Genomic DNA, 15,445 nt, shown 5'->3' with positions numbered 1-15,445 from the left:
AATGCAATAAGAAGACGAATTGATTGGATATCTTGCTTTTTCTGACTGCATTCTGCCTCATCTCACTCTCTGTTCATTTCTTTTTCCTCGACTGCATGTTTCAATTTTTCAAGTGGTGTGTGCTGTAGAAACACAAGGTCATTAAACTTCGTTTTTCATTTGGTTTTGATGTCATGTTGGTTGCAGTGCAGTTTGCAACAACTAGGCCTACATTCAATTCTGTTTTGATGTCATGTTGGTTGCAGTGCAGTTTGCAACAACTAGGCATACATTCAATTCTGTTTTTCTAATAAACCCTTTCATACTGACCATCATTTTCCTCGCCACTTTACTCTAATTTGTTCTTGACCACCAAATTGTTCATAATTGGTAACTTTGATTGGCTATAATTTTCCCGCTTTTTCTGGATACCTTCCCTTAATTCTTTGCTCCTCTTTTTATAAATGGATACGTATCTGTTTTTACTTTTTATGCATCTGAAGGTCCGGTTTTGATCGAAAACTAAGCCCATCTACCCTAATCATTTTATATAATAACTCTTCTGATAACTAATTTGTTGCACTTAAAGGCAGTGGACACTATTGGTAATTGTCAAAGCCTAGTCTTCACAGTTGGTGTATCTCAACATGCATAAAATAACAAACCTGTGAAAATTTGAGCTCAATCGGTCATCGAACTTGCGAGATAATAATGACAGAAAAAATACCTTTGTCACACGATAGTTGATTTCGAGACCTCAAGTTCTAAACTTGAGGTCTCGAAATCAAATTCGTGGAAAATTACTTCTTTCTCGAAAACTATGGCACTTCAGAGGGAGCCATTTCTTACAATGTTTTATACCATCAACCTCTCCCCATTACTCATCACAAAGAAAGGTTTTACGCTAATAATTATTTTGAGTAATTACCAATAGTGTCCACTGGCTTTAAAGTATGTTTATAAAGGAGTTCATATACATGTACATGTACTGTGAACTTGTTGGGAATGCATCAGTGGACCGACAACAACATTGTTATAGCTTTCTGCAATAGAATAATGTTGGAGCAAGCTCCTCGGACACATGAGGTTACAGAACCTTATTATACTAGAGAGGTGTCTTCATCACCAGAACACAAAGCTTGCATTATGCCTTTGATGAAATAAATCAAATTGAATTGAACGGAATTGAATTGAATTATGAGCATATTAATCTAACTGCACGATGCCGTTTGTGAAATTATCTGATGGGTGGAGAACAACTCCATGGGGATACCTTACAAAAAACAAAAACACATTTACGTAGAGTTAGAATCAAGTCTTGTTCTTTTAGAAAATTGAGATATATTGGTATACATACAGTATATTATGGGAAAATGAAAGAATAAGCATAAAATGGAACAGCATATCTGGTATAGGCTATATGTGAGTGCAAAGAGAATTCAAGAACTATAGTGATACTCAGCTCATTCTATTCTAATTAGTTTACAACAATCCTGTACAAACAAGTTGTTTACACGTAAACAAACCATATGAATACAGTACTCTTCTTATCTGTGCTGCAACTTGTAAGCAATGTCAGATAATAATTATTTGAAATGATTGTTTAACAACAAACACATCACAACACATCATTTCATGGTAATTATGTATAGTATTATTGCACGCAAATGTTTACCAAAATTGATACATTTACAGGCTCGATGCAGATATTTGGAAATGGGGGGGGGGCACATGATATAAGAATGTTGGTTATGTGTGAAGCTTGTTTACTATTTATAGATAGTGAGGCCTTAGGGTGGCACTGATGCAAGTATAGTTGCTTTTTGCCTTACACTCTACATCTTGCGCTTCAGTTTAGCTTTCGAGATGATTCCTGATTGGTTTTGTAAACTGATATACTAATCAACATAATTATTTGTAAAATATTTACTTAAAATAGCTACTCATTGTTCTTGTCATACAGCTACCACCCAAATCATCACAGGTAATTTTGTATACTCAAACCTTAAGAGTTAAAGGATTGGGGTACCTTTTCAAAATGTCCCTAGATTTACATTAAACTTACAGGGTTTGAAGATAATGATAGTGGAAAGCTTCCCTTCAAATATTACTTACTGAGGTGCTGTAGTTTTTGCGAAATGAGTAAAACAATGTCATGAAAATACGTTTGTAAATGATTAAAATAATTTTCGTCTCATGAGACGAAAATTATGTTCATGACATTGTTTTACTCATTTCCCAAACACTACAGCACCTTAGCATGTAATATTTTCAGGGAAGCTTTCTACTATCATTATATTCAAACTGTGTGAGTTTAGGGTAAATCTGTGGACATGATGTTTTTTTGTCCTACAAAAGTTACATAGCCTTTAAGACAGAAACTCATGAAGTTTCTTGAAATTCACATACAAATATATAGTGAACCTTTCATTAATATAGCACACATTGATTGATAAATAACCAGATTTAAAAACACTGCTGGGTGAGGGGGGGGGGGGGGTCGGCAAACTAAAGTATTAAGTTGGCATGATATATCAGTGGCCGTTTATTCAACCCTAATGGATATATAACTCTCAACACATAACAAACTATAACTATATCCTCCATAAATTCCTACACTTATAGCGGTAGGCAGTTTATTTTGTCACTAAACCACGCCTAATAATAATGACTACTTCAAATGTACAAATAAATTTATGTTTTACGCATACACTAATAAAGTCAGAAAGGTTTTACCCTAAACTCTGACCCCTAAAACTACGAACAAGTGACATGACAATGACATATGGCACACATAGGGACTGCTACCATGACGAACTGTGGTAGGCAACAGTTTTTCTTTTCAGTGGCAGGTGCTTTTAAGATAGTTTGAGATGTCTCTTGTGTAACTTATTAAGATTCCTACACAGTCTCATTTAATGTCAGTTTTGTCACTACTATTAACCTAAAACAATAGCATATCAAAGTGTAAAGCGAACAAAGGTAAGACATGATCATAGACAAATCTTGCCTGCCACTTATACCCAGTCACAATTAGCTTGCGATGGCCATGCAAGTAGTTTGCAATGGATTTTTAGGCATTTTCGACCAGGGCCCCACGGGACTCCTTAAGGCTGTCGGGTCATTTCTGGAAATGCAGACATCAAGTTACTTTTACCTCCGACTTCTAGCCTGGTGTGGCATTTCGCATTGCAACCTGATCGCTAATAAATCGGTCTATGCCTTGTCGATGTCCGGCAGGAATTCGCACACATCGATTACAAGTTTACACACTGTTTATCACACATAGGTAGGACATCTGAAAAGTGTCTGTCGGACACCAGCCGTAAACTTGCCTGCGTGCGGGACACTTTTAAATGTAACTGTGACTGCCTTATCAGGCAATGTTTCACCCACCTCTACACACCGGTCGATGCCTAGAAAAGTTGCATACGTCGTGAGGCCTTTCGCTTTAATTGTGGCTTTGGTATAACAAGGCATTCAATTAAATGAGGTGATGCATCATTTATCTCCCTCTAATTAGTTTCATGAATCACTCGGACCAAATCTCATGAGCAAGTTTGACTCAACTATTGTTAATTTTTTTAAAGACTATCTCACACACCTTGTTAGAGCTGTTTTAATGAGAAGCCTGATTGGCAAACTGGCTCTAATTAAGTTGGACACGGTTGTTTACTAGTTTGGCAATTAGACAACTAAGATAATTAGACGTCAACCAGGCTTGTCAACAAAGCTTTGAGGTCTTGTTCTTCTGTTTTTAAAAGACGAACAGAAGGTGGGTGTTCTACCTTCCTTTGAACGGAAACACAAGGGTGGTTGTGTTTCCACTAATGGTTACGTGAATAAGAGGGTGGCTCTACTTACGGGTAATTCTGATTTAAGTCCCATAGAATTTGTGCTTTAATACTAGGCTAGATAAGTGCAGAATTTGCTGTAAACAGAGCCATGCAATTGGAAGTAGTCTTCTTACTTGCTCATACCATGACATGATGGTTTGGTTTGACTGGATTGGGCCATAGTCATCTACATTGTGAAAGCCAAGTAAATTTAATTCATCACAATGGGAAACTTGAGGGTACTGATCGTCATTAGCTCATCTCCATCAAGAAAAATCACTTTGCGATCGTTTTTGCTATACATGCGAAGTATGACTTAGTGGAAAATGTTTGCCTGCTAACCTCAGCAAACCACAGTTGAACTGTTTAACACACTGAACCTACAATATCTAAAGATATCAACTCAAAGCAACCTTTGGCCACTTTCAAGGCGCTTAAGATGCATCTCATCTGAAAATTCAGCAATGATTAGCGGGCAACTGACCAGCTAGTCTTAATGTAAAGTTTGAATGGGTGGGCCATACACACTGGTACAACATACATGTACTTTACATGACAGCAGCCAATTTTCCTTCAAGTTAGACGGCACACAATAGTCTACCATCAGCCCTCAGTTTAACTTGCTAAAAAAGCCTCATAAAAATTTACCTACCACTCATTTACCTATAAAGGTGCAAACATCTTAACTATACAATGACATACAAAACCACTTTTTTTTCTAGTTCAAATAAAATTTCTCAGGTTTCATGATTTTGTTTTGTTTACATCACTACATGAACAAAATATAACAAAATTTACAAAAATGACACAAAATGGCTGCTTATAGTTATACATTTTAAAGACAAAAAGATTAAAAATATCAATGGTATAAACAATGATGTAAAGAGATGTTGGCAACGCACTTAGTGTTCACAAATACAGAAAAAAGATACCTTTACTTAAGTTGAACACATGAGGGCGCTATACATCAACAACCATCTTTTTGTGGATGTCTGTATTCCCAACAACCTGTGAATCGGAAAAGAAATAATACATATTAATAAAACATATTAATTTTACACAAACAAAATTTATTCTAATTTTATTGATAACATACCAAACCTACACATAAATGCGTATCTCAAAACTAGGCAGGGGAGATGGTTTTATCTTTCGATCCAAACCGGACCCTATGTCAGAAGCAACATCCTAGATCTCCTATGGCAGTGTGCTTCAACACATGCTAAATTGCTAACGTGGCAAGCCTCAGCCATATCCACAGTGGGAAATTGGGACATGGTGGTTAGTATAGGAAAACCAAAATCCACTTATAGGCTGAAAGACCCAATGATGACTGCAGCACTTATGAAATATTCATAACGTCAATGTAAGGGACAACACCAGAAGTATTGTAATCAGCTTTTGAATTTTGCCTTTAGCCAGCCCACTCTGGTGAGTCCAGCAGCTTAACTGCACCCCATTACGAACCCATTAATTGAGGTAAACAAAAAAACAGTGAATAGCCCCAGTGGGTCAGGAGATGAGATGCAATCCACTGAATTAACTCAACCACGACCATACTGAAACAGATTCATCAATAAGAGAGTCCCTCAATTGAACCATGCAAACAGAGGAGTTAGATTCCAACCAATAATAAACCAATGTTTGTATGAGAGAGAGAGGCTGTTGCCAACTTCTTGGCATTTATATCCCCTTGCAAGTGTTTGAGTTCCCTTGATGCTAAAGATGTAATGACATCCTTTTCTGTGTGCTCTCTGAATCTCTCTCTCTATTCATGTATTTCCACTTCACTGCTTATGTTACACTTAGTTACCTGTGCATGTTTGATGTGCTGTCATTTATCCTTCGAGAAAGGCACCGCTAGGGTCGAAACGTAGGGCATTAACTATTTATTGAAGTCGAATAAATTGGGACATGAAAGTAAAAAACATGATTTGAACTCACTGCGCAGAACTCTTCGTATGAAATCCTGCCGTCCTGGTCGGTATCGGCGTTCGTAATGGTCTTATCAACAATCTGCTGAAGCTGTGTATCTCTAAGGTTGGAGCCTACCATCATCTTCAGAACCTGGAACAGCTCTCCGTTTGAGATGTATCCGTCCTTATCCATGTCGTAGATGTTGAAGAAAACTGAAAAAGAGCAGACATTTTGAAACCATCAGTGACAGCATGGCAAGGGCTGCACAGAAATAATAACTCAGACGATAACCCTTACAGGGCTTTGGTACCTTCTATAGATTAAAATTGAGGCCATGAAATGAATCCCCAATCACTGTAAATGAAGATATATGTAATACAATTTACCTGTAGAAGTTTAAGATTCATAAGATTTTGAGAAAAAAAGTGAAAATCACAGAGCAATGTTATAGGAGAGTCAGGTTAATCCGTTGTACATAGTAAAATATTTTTTTCTCAAGAACTACAGCACCTCAACAAGTTATACTTTAAGGGAAGTTTTCTAATTCATTACCGTAATACCATGTAAGTTTAGTGTAAATCTGTGGACGTTTATGTTTTGTGTCGTACAAAGAATACCCAAACCCTTTAAAGCACATGTGTCACATTGGTCATTGTCAAAGACCAGTATCCACACTTGATGTGACCCGACATCATTATCATGAATTAATTTTTGAGCTGAATCAGTCAATGAAGTCATAAAAAAAGTGGGAAAACCCTCAATGTTTTCAAAGTGAGTTTTGGTATCACAAGGTCAAAACTAGTCGTTCTACTCATTTCACACAAAAAAACTATTGCATTCCACAGCAAAAGTATTTCAAGGGGAGTTTCCAATTATGATCATCCCATGATTGAGCATGCCAATCTGAGAAACTTGTATATATACCAATGTGATGCACTACCTTTGAGACTAGCCCAGTGTACTTTGTCTAGTAAAAACTGCTAGGGTCTAGCAAACACCACTTCTCACCTTGCCCTGTGGGCTACTCAAAATTATGCTAACTATTTGTTTAAAACGCACTTATTTCTAAAACCATGGTAACTTATTTTTGAGTGTGTGAATGAACTTCATTTGACCCTAAAGACCTTTTTGCAAAAACCCATTGCACAAGCGCTAACTGTTGAATAATGTGCATGCTGGTCCAGCTAGGGATCCAACTTGAGCGCTAGCTAGACCAGCATGCACCTCATTCACAAATACAGCGCGAGTACCAAGAACTGGTTGTTGTCATCGCTGCCATTACTAAATCAGTCAGACACATTTTTGAAGATACATATTTAAAATGTGGGCTACAGTACTAAAACCTCCTTTGGCAAGTACATACATGTAGCAGTTTACCAATCTGGTCAGATACCTCTATAAGTTATAATAACATTTACTAAACTTAGCAAACATTTTAAGGGAACTGTTCAGACATGTGAGGCGAATTAGTTAGATTGTCTAGAAATTGAATATTTTTGCTGTGGATGGGAATTGGTGGCCGCTGGTGCACTGCTGAATAATATTCTATAATAGTCTTAGCTTTGAAGAAACACATTGCATGAACTAACATTAGGCCGAGTAAAAAAGAAACATGTTTAGCGTCCAGGTTTCTCAAAAAAAGGAAGGAGGATGGGCTTTTTATTTTTTATTTCAAGATGGCCGCCATTCTTTTTAAAATGTCAAATATCCATTGTTTTTTCTACTAATCAAACACAATGAAACATTTTGATCAAGACATTCAGACAAGACATTTCAGATTGTTTTTTAGCTGAGAATGTTTAAAATAACCCTTTTTTCATATAAAAAAAAGAAAAGTCATTACAATTTTTTTTAAATGTGCATAAAAATATAAAAATAAAAAATAAATAAAAAAGGAGGCGGCCTCTAAAAAGGAGAAAGGAAGCGGGCGGGGACGCTTAACATGTTTCTTTTTTTACTCGGCCTTATATAATGAGAGCAGCTCAGCAAAATCCCAATTAGTACAACTGAAAATAGAAAATTGTTTTCAGGCAAGTATGCTTTCCCATTCTTGTTTTCTGAAGTCTGTATTTAGCATAAAAAGGTTTTCCAAAGTCTATACTTAGCAAACACACAAGTCTATATATACTTAGCAAACCTTGTTTTCGCATACTTTGTAACAATCCAATTAGTTTTGAAATCCTGCACCAGCAGAAACCAAAGCCAATGTTTTCAAGATGACTTGACATTTTTTTTGTTTAAAGCTACAAATGCAGACTCATTCTGAATTCTCTTCTGTCCCTCAACTATGTTTTAAGTTATCACTGGATATTTCCCTTTTCCTGCCCCTTCCCCCAGGCTCTTAGGGACAAGTAGGGGCAATTTTATTCAGTACAGGGCTGACCTATACCAGAGCATGGTACTATAATTATCGGCTTTCATAAGCATTTCAAATGCATTAAATAACAATTTCTGAGCGAAAAAAATCCTGAAATGCAAAAATTCAGGTTAGGAAGAATATCATGTTTGACACTCAGACACTCACATCTCATCTTTGATTCTTTGTCTCCTTTGACGCTGAACTGTGAAACACCTTGGATGAATTCTGCAAATGAAGGAAAAAACATAACCGATGAAGTAAGACAACAAAATGGTCCAAACTGTTCAGTTAAATTTCGAATTCCTCATCGAGTTCTCCATGGAATGTTGTATTTTTGTGTGAAATCATAAAAATAAATTAAAAATTTAATGAATAAACACCAAGGGTCATAACACCAAGAAGAAGTATGAATAAACAAAATGTTTTTATAGCTTGGCCATACCTTTGAAGTCTACTTCGCCGTTACCATCCACATCAAATATTTCAATGACTCGTTGCACTAATGGATTCTGTTGGAGCTCAGGTAGGGACATAAACTCATCGACGCTCAGTGCCCCTGAGTTGTCCAGATCCAGTTTCCTGAAACGCTTTCCTAATCTCTTGATCTCTTCGGTGTCAACTGCACGTGAGAAAAAGTAGAGTGTGATACATTACACATGTTGGTACAGGTGTTTACACCGACAGTATCTTTATTAACTTCTGGATTCTCAACAGACACCATGGTTTTAATTTGCTTTGACGGCTAACCTGATCTTTATTAAAAATTTGATCTTTCTGCAATGTCTTAAAGGCAGTGGACACTATTGGTAATTGTCAAAGACCTGTCTTATCACTTGCTGTATCTCAACATATGCACAAAATAACAAACCTGTGAAAATTTGAGCTCAATCAGTTATCAAAGTTGCAAGATAATAATGAAAGAAAAAACACCTTTGTCACACGGAGTTGTGTGCTTTCAGATGCTTGGTTTGGAGACTGCAAATTCTAAATCTGAGGTCTTGAAATCAAATTTGTGGCAAACTACTTCTTTCTCGAAAACTACTCCACTCCAGAGGGAGCCGTTTCTCACAATGTTTTATACTACCAACCTCTCCCCGTTACTCGTTTCCAAGTAAGGTTTTATGCTAATAATTATTTTGAGTAATTACCAATAGTGTCCACTGCCTTTAAATCTACATGAAACTCCAAACTTCAAATAACTTTAATAATATTCATGGGTTCATATTTTAATTTAAGTTCTTCATAAATTGCCCATAGACTATCCAAATCTCATAATGCATATTGCAACATACGTGTAGGAACCTGTTAGAGGGCGCAAGTTTGTATCAATCAACAAAGTGGTGCCACAAACATTCCAATGTGCGCTGGACTTGCATGGTCTATTGTTACGTACGGACAGGCACTTAGAGGTAGTGTATTATCAAGGGATTTTGTCCCCAGGTATGGTGTGTCCCCACTACAGTAAAAATAGTATGGGCTGAAGGAAGTTGATTAAAAAGTTAAAGGGCACTATTTGATGAAAATTCTACACAGGTCGTCAAATTGGGGGGGGGGGGGGGGCACACTAAATCTCATGCCACCCCATCTTATGTACATGTACATAAACTAGGTCATGCTTTGAAATGGGAAAAGATAAGCTGCAACATTATAAGGGCAATGTAAATTGTTACCATATAGCTAGAAATAGAGTCTTTTAGTACATTATGCGGAAGCCTTCAGTGGATTGACAATGGCTGAAACACGAAGCAACAAATAAGACAGGTGGGCGACTAACACCTGTTTCAGACAGGCACTCCAGACACTACCAGATTCGCGGCAAACCAAATTCTGATTTAAGTACATGAACAGTTTGACCTCTATAAACAGTTAAAATCGACTGGACAAGCTAGAAGTCGAAAGATGGCCTGTTACAGTCGTTCGGAGCGACCCTTGAGCACCTTGGTATTAGACATTGATCTTGTCACGACATGAGCCGAGCCAGTGTAAATGTAAATGTTAAGTCCGCCGCTCTGAAAGCAAAATTTGTTTGGGTCTACATAGAGTCGCTCCTAATGAACTTCGTTCGTCGTAACTCTGGCGCGCCTGTTTGAGATGGGTTTAAGTCGAATGCTGCCTGGTTTGACTAGCTAGATCTACTGGATCAATCAACCTACATGTAGCTCAGCAGCACTGTTACTCAAGTCAAACTTACGAGTTACATCACAATCAATTTGTTTTACGATAACTAAAAATGTGACAACAATATCTTTATAGCTGGACCACTTGGAGTGAGTATGCCCATTTTACATAACCTGTCATGCCTGGAGTGGGGGCTGATTTAACAAAGCACAAAGACTAATCTTTTAAAAGATTGCTTAGCAATAAGAGTGATTCGCAGTTAAGCTCAATCTTAGCTCCAGGATCTCAAGGATGATTGTGATGAATAATAACCTTGAAGGCAGGTAATTACATGCAAAGGAAGACAAGAATGCTCTAGTAGAGTATGCATACAAAATACAAATTTGTATAACACATTAATTATGTACGGGTACCATCAGACTTCCATCATGAAGCGCTGCCTGCATAATACATGTACCTTCTTAGTTCTTTGAACCATTCCTCATGTTTGAATTTATGCATTCAACTACTAGTTGACCTTTCAAATTATAAAGCAAAGACTCTCCTCTCCGTGCAGTCATAAAGTATGTAACCTTTGAAGACACAACTTACATCTGGTTGCTGAATTTTTAATTAAATAAAAAATTCAATAAACTTACATGTGGAGCACAGCTCAACTGGGAGTGACTGCTCATTACCCTGAGAACAAAAAAGAATGAAATTCATTTGTTAAAGGGAAGCTATAGCAAATTGATTTTTGTTTTAAAGACACTGGACACCTTTGGTAATTGTCAAAGTCCAGTCCTCTCACTTGGTGTACATGTATCTCAACATCATATGCACAAAATAACAAACCTGAGTAAATTGGAACTCAATTGGTCGTCGAAGTTGCAAGATAATAATGGAAAAAAAAAACACCCTTGTCACATGAAGTTTTGAGCTTTCAGATGCTTGATTTCGAGACCTCAATAATCTAATTCTGAGGTCTAAAAATCAAATTAACATATTTTAGTGGAAAAATTACTTCTTTCTCAAAAACTACATTACATACTTCAGAAGGAGCCGTTTCTCACAATGTTTTGTACTATCAACAGCTCTCAATTGATCGTTAACAAGTAAGTGTTTATGCTAACAATTATTTTGAGTAATTTCCAAGTGCCTTTAATCTTTCACTGAATGCCCGTTTGTGAATGCAAAATGCAATGTGTTGATAGCTTGCTACACTTATCTGATCGATTTGACATTCTTAATGAAAATAAAAACAAAAGCAGTTGTGAAAATACTGTGAAAGTGTTGTTTTTCTTCTCTTTTCTCAACAAGTAGACAATTTCATAAGCGGAAACTTTCACAGATGACTTTTAAAATTATTTTTTGATAATATGGCAGTCTGCAGTGCATGAACTGTCACTATGATATATTCATTCAATGTAAATTAATACAAATAACACCTGTGACCAAGTGGCATTATAAGTTAAAACATCTTTGCAGGCAGACAGGTGCTCAAAATTATCAATTCAAGAAACTATGTAGACAAGACTACCTAGACTATGAAAATATTTATTATTGTGTTTAAAATGGTAATTAGGCATTTGAAGAGTGACGATAAAATAGATCTGTAACTCGTCCTTAGGTTGCTTACAAACCAGAATTTACATCCCTTTTTTTTTTTTACAGTGCACACATTCCTACTTGCTTTTTTACATTGAATTTACAAACTAATAAAGTTATGAAAAGATTGAAATTTGCAAATTAATTCTGAAGATGACCAATGCCAACACAGCCATGTGTCATCACAATGCATGTTGACCATTAACATTCCATTCTTTTAAACAAATCATAGTTCTTTTCCTGCTTGAAAACTGCATTTAATTTATGAAAAACACGAAGCATTCAATGTTTTGGCTTTTTGCATGTTTTAGGGGCCTACTATTTGTTTTATTGAAGATAACTACATTGATACAATATAGGTCTGTTTTATCACAATTATGAATGTCTATTGAACTATTAGAAAACAAATATTTTTGAAAATAATCTCATTTCAAATGTTTTATGAGGCAATTGTAAAGTATTCAAGAGCACAAGAAGATTGGAGACTGTATGCTAAACCTGGGCAAAAAATACACCCACCAACATGACCAATGTCACCCATGTAAAGTGATGTTATTGTAAGAGTGAGAATAGTGAAAGTCTGGAGGACTGAGGTCACCAGTGGGCAAGTGATTCGTTAGAATAACAGGTGGCTTGTCTCATACACACCCACGTTCAGTTTGGATTCTTGTTAAAATTTACTTTTTGTTTTTGAACTGTGGACTCACAACAACCTCGTCCCTTATCCTTTTTCAACCCTTTTTCTTCAGCTGCACCACGCATCTGGAACCCTCTACCACTAAATCTTAGATATTGTCTCTGTACCACAAAATTCAAATCTCTTCTCAAAACAAATCTTATGTCACAGGTTTTCAAGGACTAATTTTGTTGTGTCTGTTTTCTTGCGTTTTGGTTTTGTTTTTGTTTGACTGCGCCTTGAAACAGGGTGGATTTTGTATGTGCACATTACAATACAAGGCTTTATTAATTATATAATGTATGCATGAAGATAATGACAATCTGAAGTTTAGCTTCAACAAAAGTTGGACAGGTCAAACCCCTTCAATAGTGTACATACGTGCCCCTCAAAATATGTAATTAACAGAAATGATCATTGAAATAAAAAATAATACAAAACATTGTATTACAGTTTTGAGCAAACATTCCTGAACCAAGCAAAGTTTGTATAGGATTTGAGGCATTTCATGGTGAGGTATCAATATTTGGTTTCAAGCAAAATTTCAATTCTAAACCATTGTTTAATGTCAAATGTCAAAGTTAAACAGTTGAGTTTTAACTGATGATCCTAGCTCAAATGCAATGCTGACTATAAACTTTAGGGCAATCTTTTTTTGTGCAGACACTGAACATGTAGGGTGACTTTTATGGGGGAGTGGCCATTTATTCAACTCTGTCTTTGTTTGACCCTTACAAAGATAAAGGTAATAGGCCTACTACATGTAGGTCTATTTCAATGGTGAAGTAAAATTGTAATAAACAGTGTTCAGACTATTTTGACCACCTAAACTTTTAACTGAGGTCCCCTTTTGTAAGCAAAGGAAAGTGGATCCAGTGATCTTAATTTAGTAATTGAAGGAACAATTTCTCTAGTTTTGATTATGGACTTTAGGAGAACCCGGCTTTGTGACAGGGACGAAAAATAAACAAATAAAAAAACAACCAGTCAGAAAAACTTGACAGCATGACAAGTCACCAGTGAGACAACCCGACAGAGTGCCAAGATAAGTCATCAGGTGAAATTGACTGATCTCAATTACTCAGCTCAGCTGACGATGTTTACATGAGTTCCCTGAAATACTGGCAGTTGGCCCTATTTTTGCGTGAACTTCATTGTCCTTCTGTTGGGCCGGCCAATGCATGGCCCAACCTAGTTGCGATAATCGTAACCCTCCATCCTCCCGACGGTCGGAGACCGGAGGGTTACGACACAAGACTGATATTATCGGTGTAACTAGCAGTTTTGACCAGTTTTTGCCAGACTCGTGATCATACGATGTTCATACAGTACATGTACATGTACATGCCTGCATGCTGCGCACTCGGTGCGGGGGATCGGTGCTTACACACACAGGCGGTGAGTTTGCAAGCTGGAATGGCCGATACGCATACGACAGCCATGGCTCGTCCAGATGCGTGTTTGGTTGGGTCACGCTGATTGGTTGTTGCCAAGCAAGTGCGACGTTCAAAATCACTAGTTGGCCCCGCTATGGATTATGGATATATTCGGTCAGTCTTTTGGTAAGTTTTTGTCGTTTTTTCTGCCAAATATTTTCATGATGTTGTTTTAAGGGTTCCAGATGACGTGGTCATACAATAAAGATCAACTCCATGTGTTTAGAATGTCTGTCATGATTTTGGAAAGTGGAAAAAAAGGACGAATCTGATCACGAGTCTGGCAAAAACTGGTCAAAACTGCTAGTTACACCGATAATATCAGTCTTGTGTCGTAACCCTCCGGTCTCCGACCGTCGGGAGGATGGAGGGTTACGATTATCGCAACTTGGCCCAACCATGATGTTGATATCAACCCAAAAAAAAGGGCAAGGCAAAAATTGCAAACCCAACCAGAAATTGCATACAAGTCAAACTGTCTTGCATTGGTCATCCTGGAGCGTGCTACACCTAACTCACTGCTTGCCTGTTATATAGCCCCACTTGTGTGGCCGATAGCTGTCTGAATCCTCCTTGGCCACACAAGTGGCGCTATGCTTGCCATTAATTAATTAAACACCAAGGAGCACATACATACACGAAAATACTTTCAATATCACTTCTACAAAATACAATACAATTTGTATTGCCATAAAAATATCAACAATGTATGTTGAACTTGATTGGATGCTGCATTAATTTAATGATTAAAAAACCTACGCAGCTATACTCCGTGGCAAAAACACAATGTTCAGCTTAATTTTGGGATTAAATCTATCCAAAATTACAATAGCATAACTCACAGCATCATAATATCCATAATCTATAATTAACATTCGGAACTACCGTCTAAAACAACGAATGTACTCACCATTTTGATACTAGAAAATTTGTTAAATTTCCTCTCCCAAAACCATTTACAAGATTGCAAAGGTCAACATCCGGGCAAGTCCATGGCCTTTCAGACGTGTCCATTTTGGTCAACAGGGGAGTAAAAACTTTGAGGGTGATGTTATTAAAATGGGGAAGGGTATACAAAGTGGGATGGATGGGTAGCTGGCAATTTTAAAGGGTTAACGGAATAGTTCTTTTTCTTTACACTTTATACTAGTTAATTATCGTATGATACGTTCTTTGTTTTATCTTTCTACCTTTTGAACAAAAGGGCGGGTAATATAATGATAATGTACAACGCCCTAAACTATAATATGGAAGGGGTTGTGGGCGGGGGCAGGGGTGTATACAAGGAAATTCCTTGAAAAGGTGAATATAAACAAATATTTTCCTGTTTTATATTTCATAATATTTAACCATCGTATGTTATGATATTTTTGATTTAATCACTGCTAAACCCCCACCTTCCCTCGGTTGTTTTATAATTTATTCTGTAGATTGAACCATTCTTTTCCAATTATTAACAGGGTCCATTTTCATGGAGCTTTTTAGATGTCTGCTTAGCAAAACAAAAAGCAGAATACCAGCCTTTCGAAATATGCCA

At 36.9% G+C, this 15,445-nt stretch overlaps 1 protein-coding gene across 1 annotated transcript; it reads right to left on the bottom strand.

Annotated features, from left to right (window-relative positions):
* Window positions 1–2,568: 2,568 nt before the first annotated feature.
* LOC117301361 (calcineurin subunit B type 2) lies at window positions 2,569–14,892 on the bottom strand. The gene is made up of 6 exons (XM_033785295.1): window positions 14,819–14,892; window positions 10,848–10,887; window positions 8,534–8,710; window positions 8,257–8,316; window positions 5,760–5,944; window positions 2,569–4,823 (listed from the first exon to the last, which is right to left on the bottom strand). The coding sequence occupies exons 1-6, from the start codon at window positions 14,819–14,821 to the stop codon at window positions 4,776–4,778; spliced, it is 513 nt and encodes a 170-aa protein (XP_033641186.1). The 5' UTR covers window positions 14,822–14,892; the 3' UTR covers window positions 2,569–4,775.
* Window positions 14,893–15,445: the final 553 nt, after the last annotated feature.

This window comes from Asterias rubens, chromosome 1 (genome assembly GCF_902459465.1).
Source record: "Asterias rubens chromosome 1, eAstRub1.3, whole genome shotgun sequence".
In the NCBI taxonomy this organism is placed as follows: domain Eukaryota; kingdom Metazoa; phylum Echinodermata; class Asteroidea; order Forcipulatida; family Asteriidae; genus Asterias; species Asterias rubens.
The sequence above is the reverse complement of the archived record's forward strand: the minus strand, read 5'-3'. Positions and strand labels throughout refer to the sequence as shown.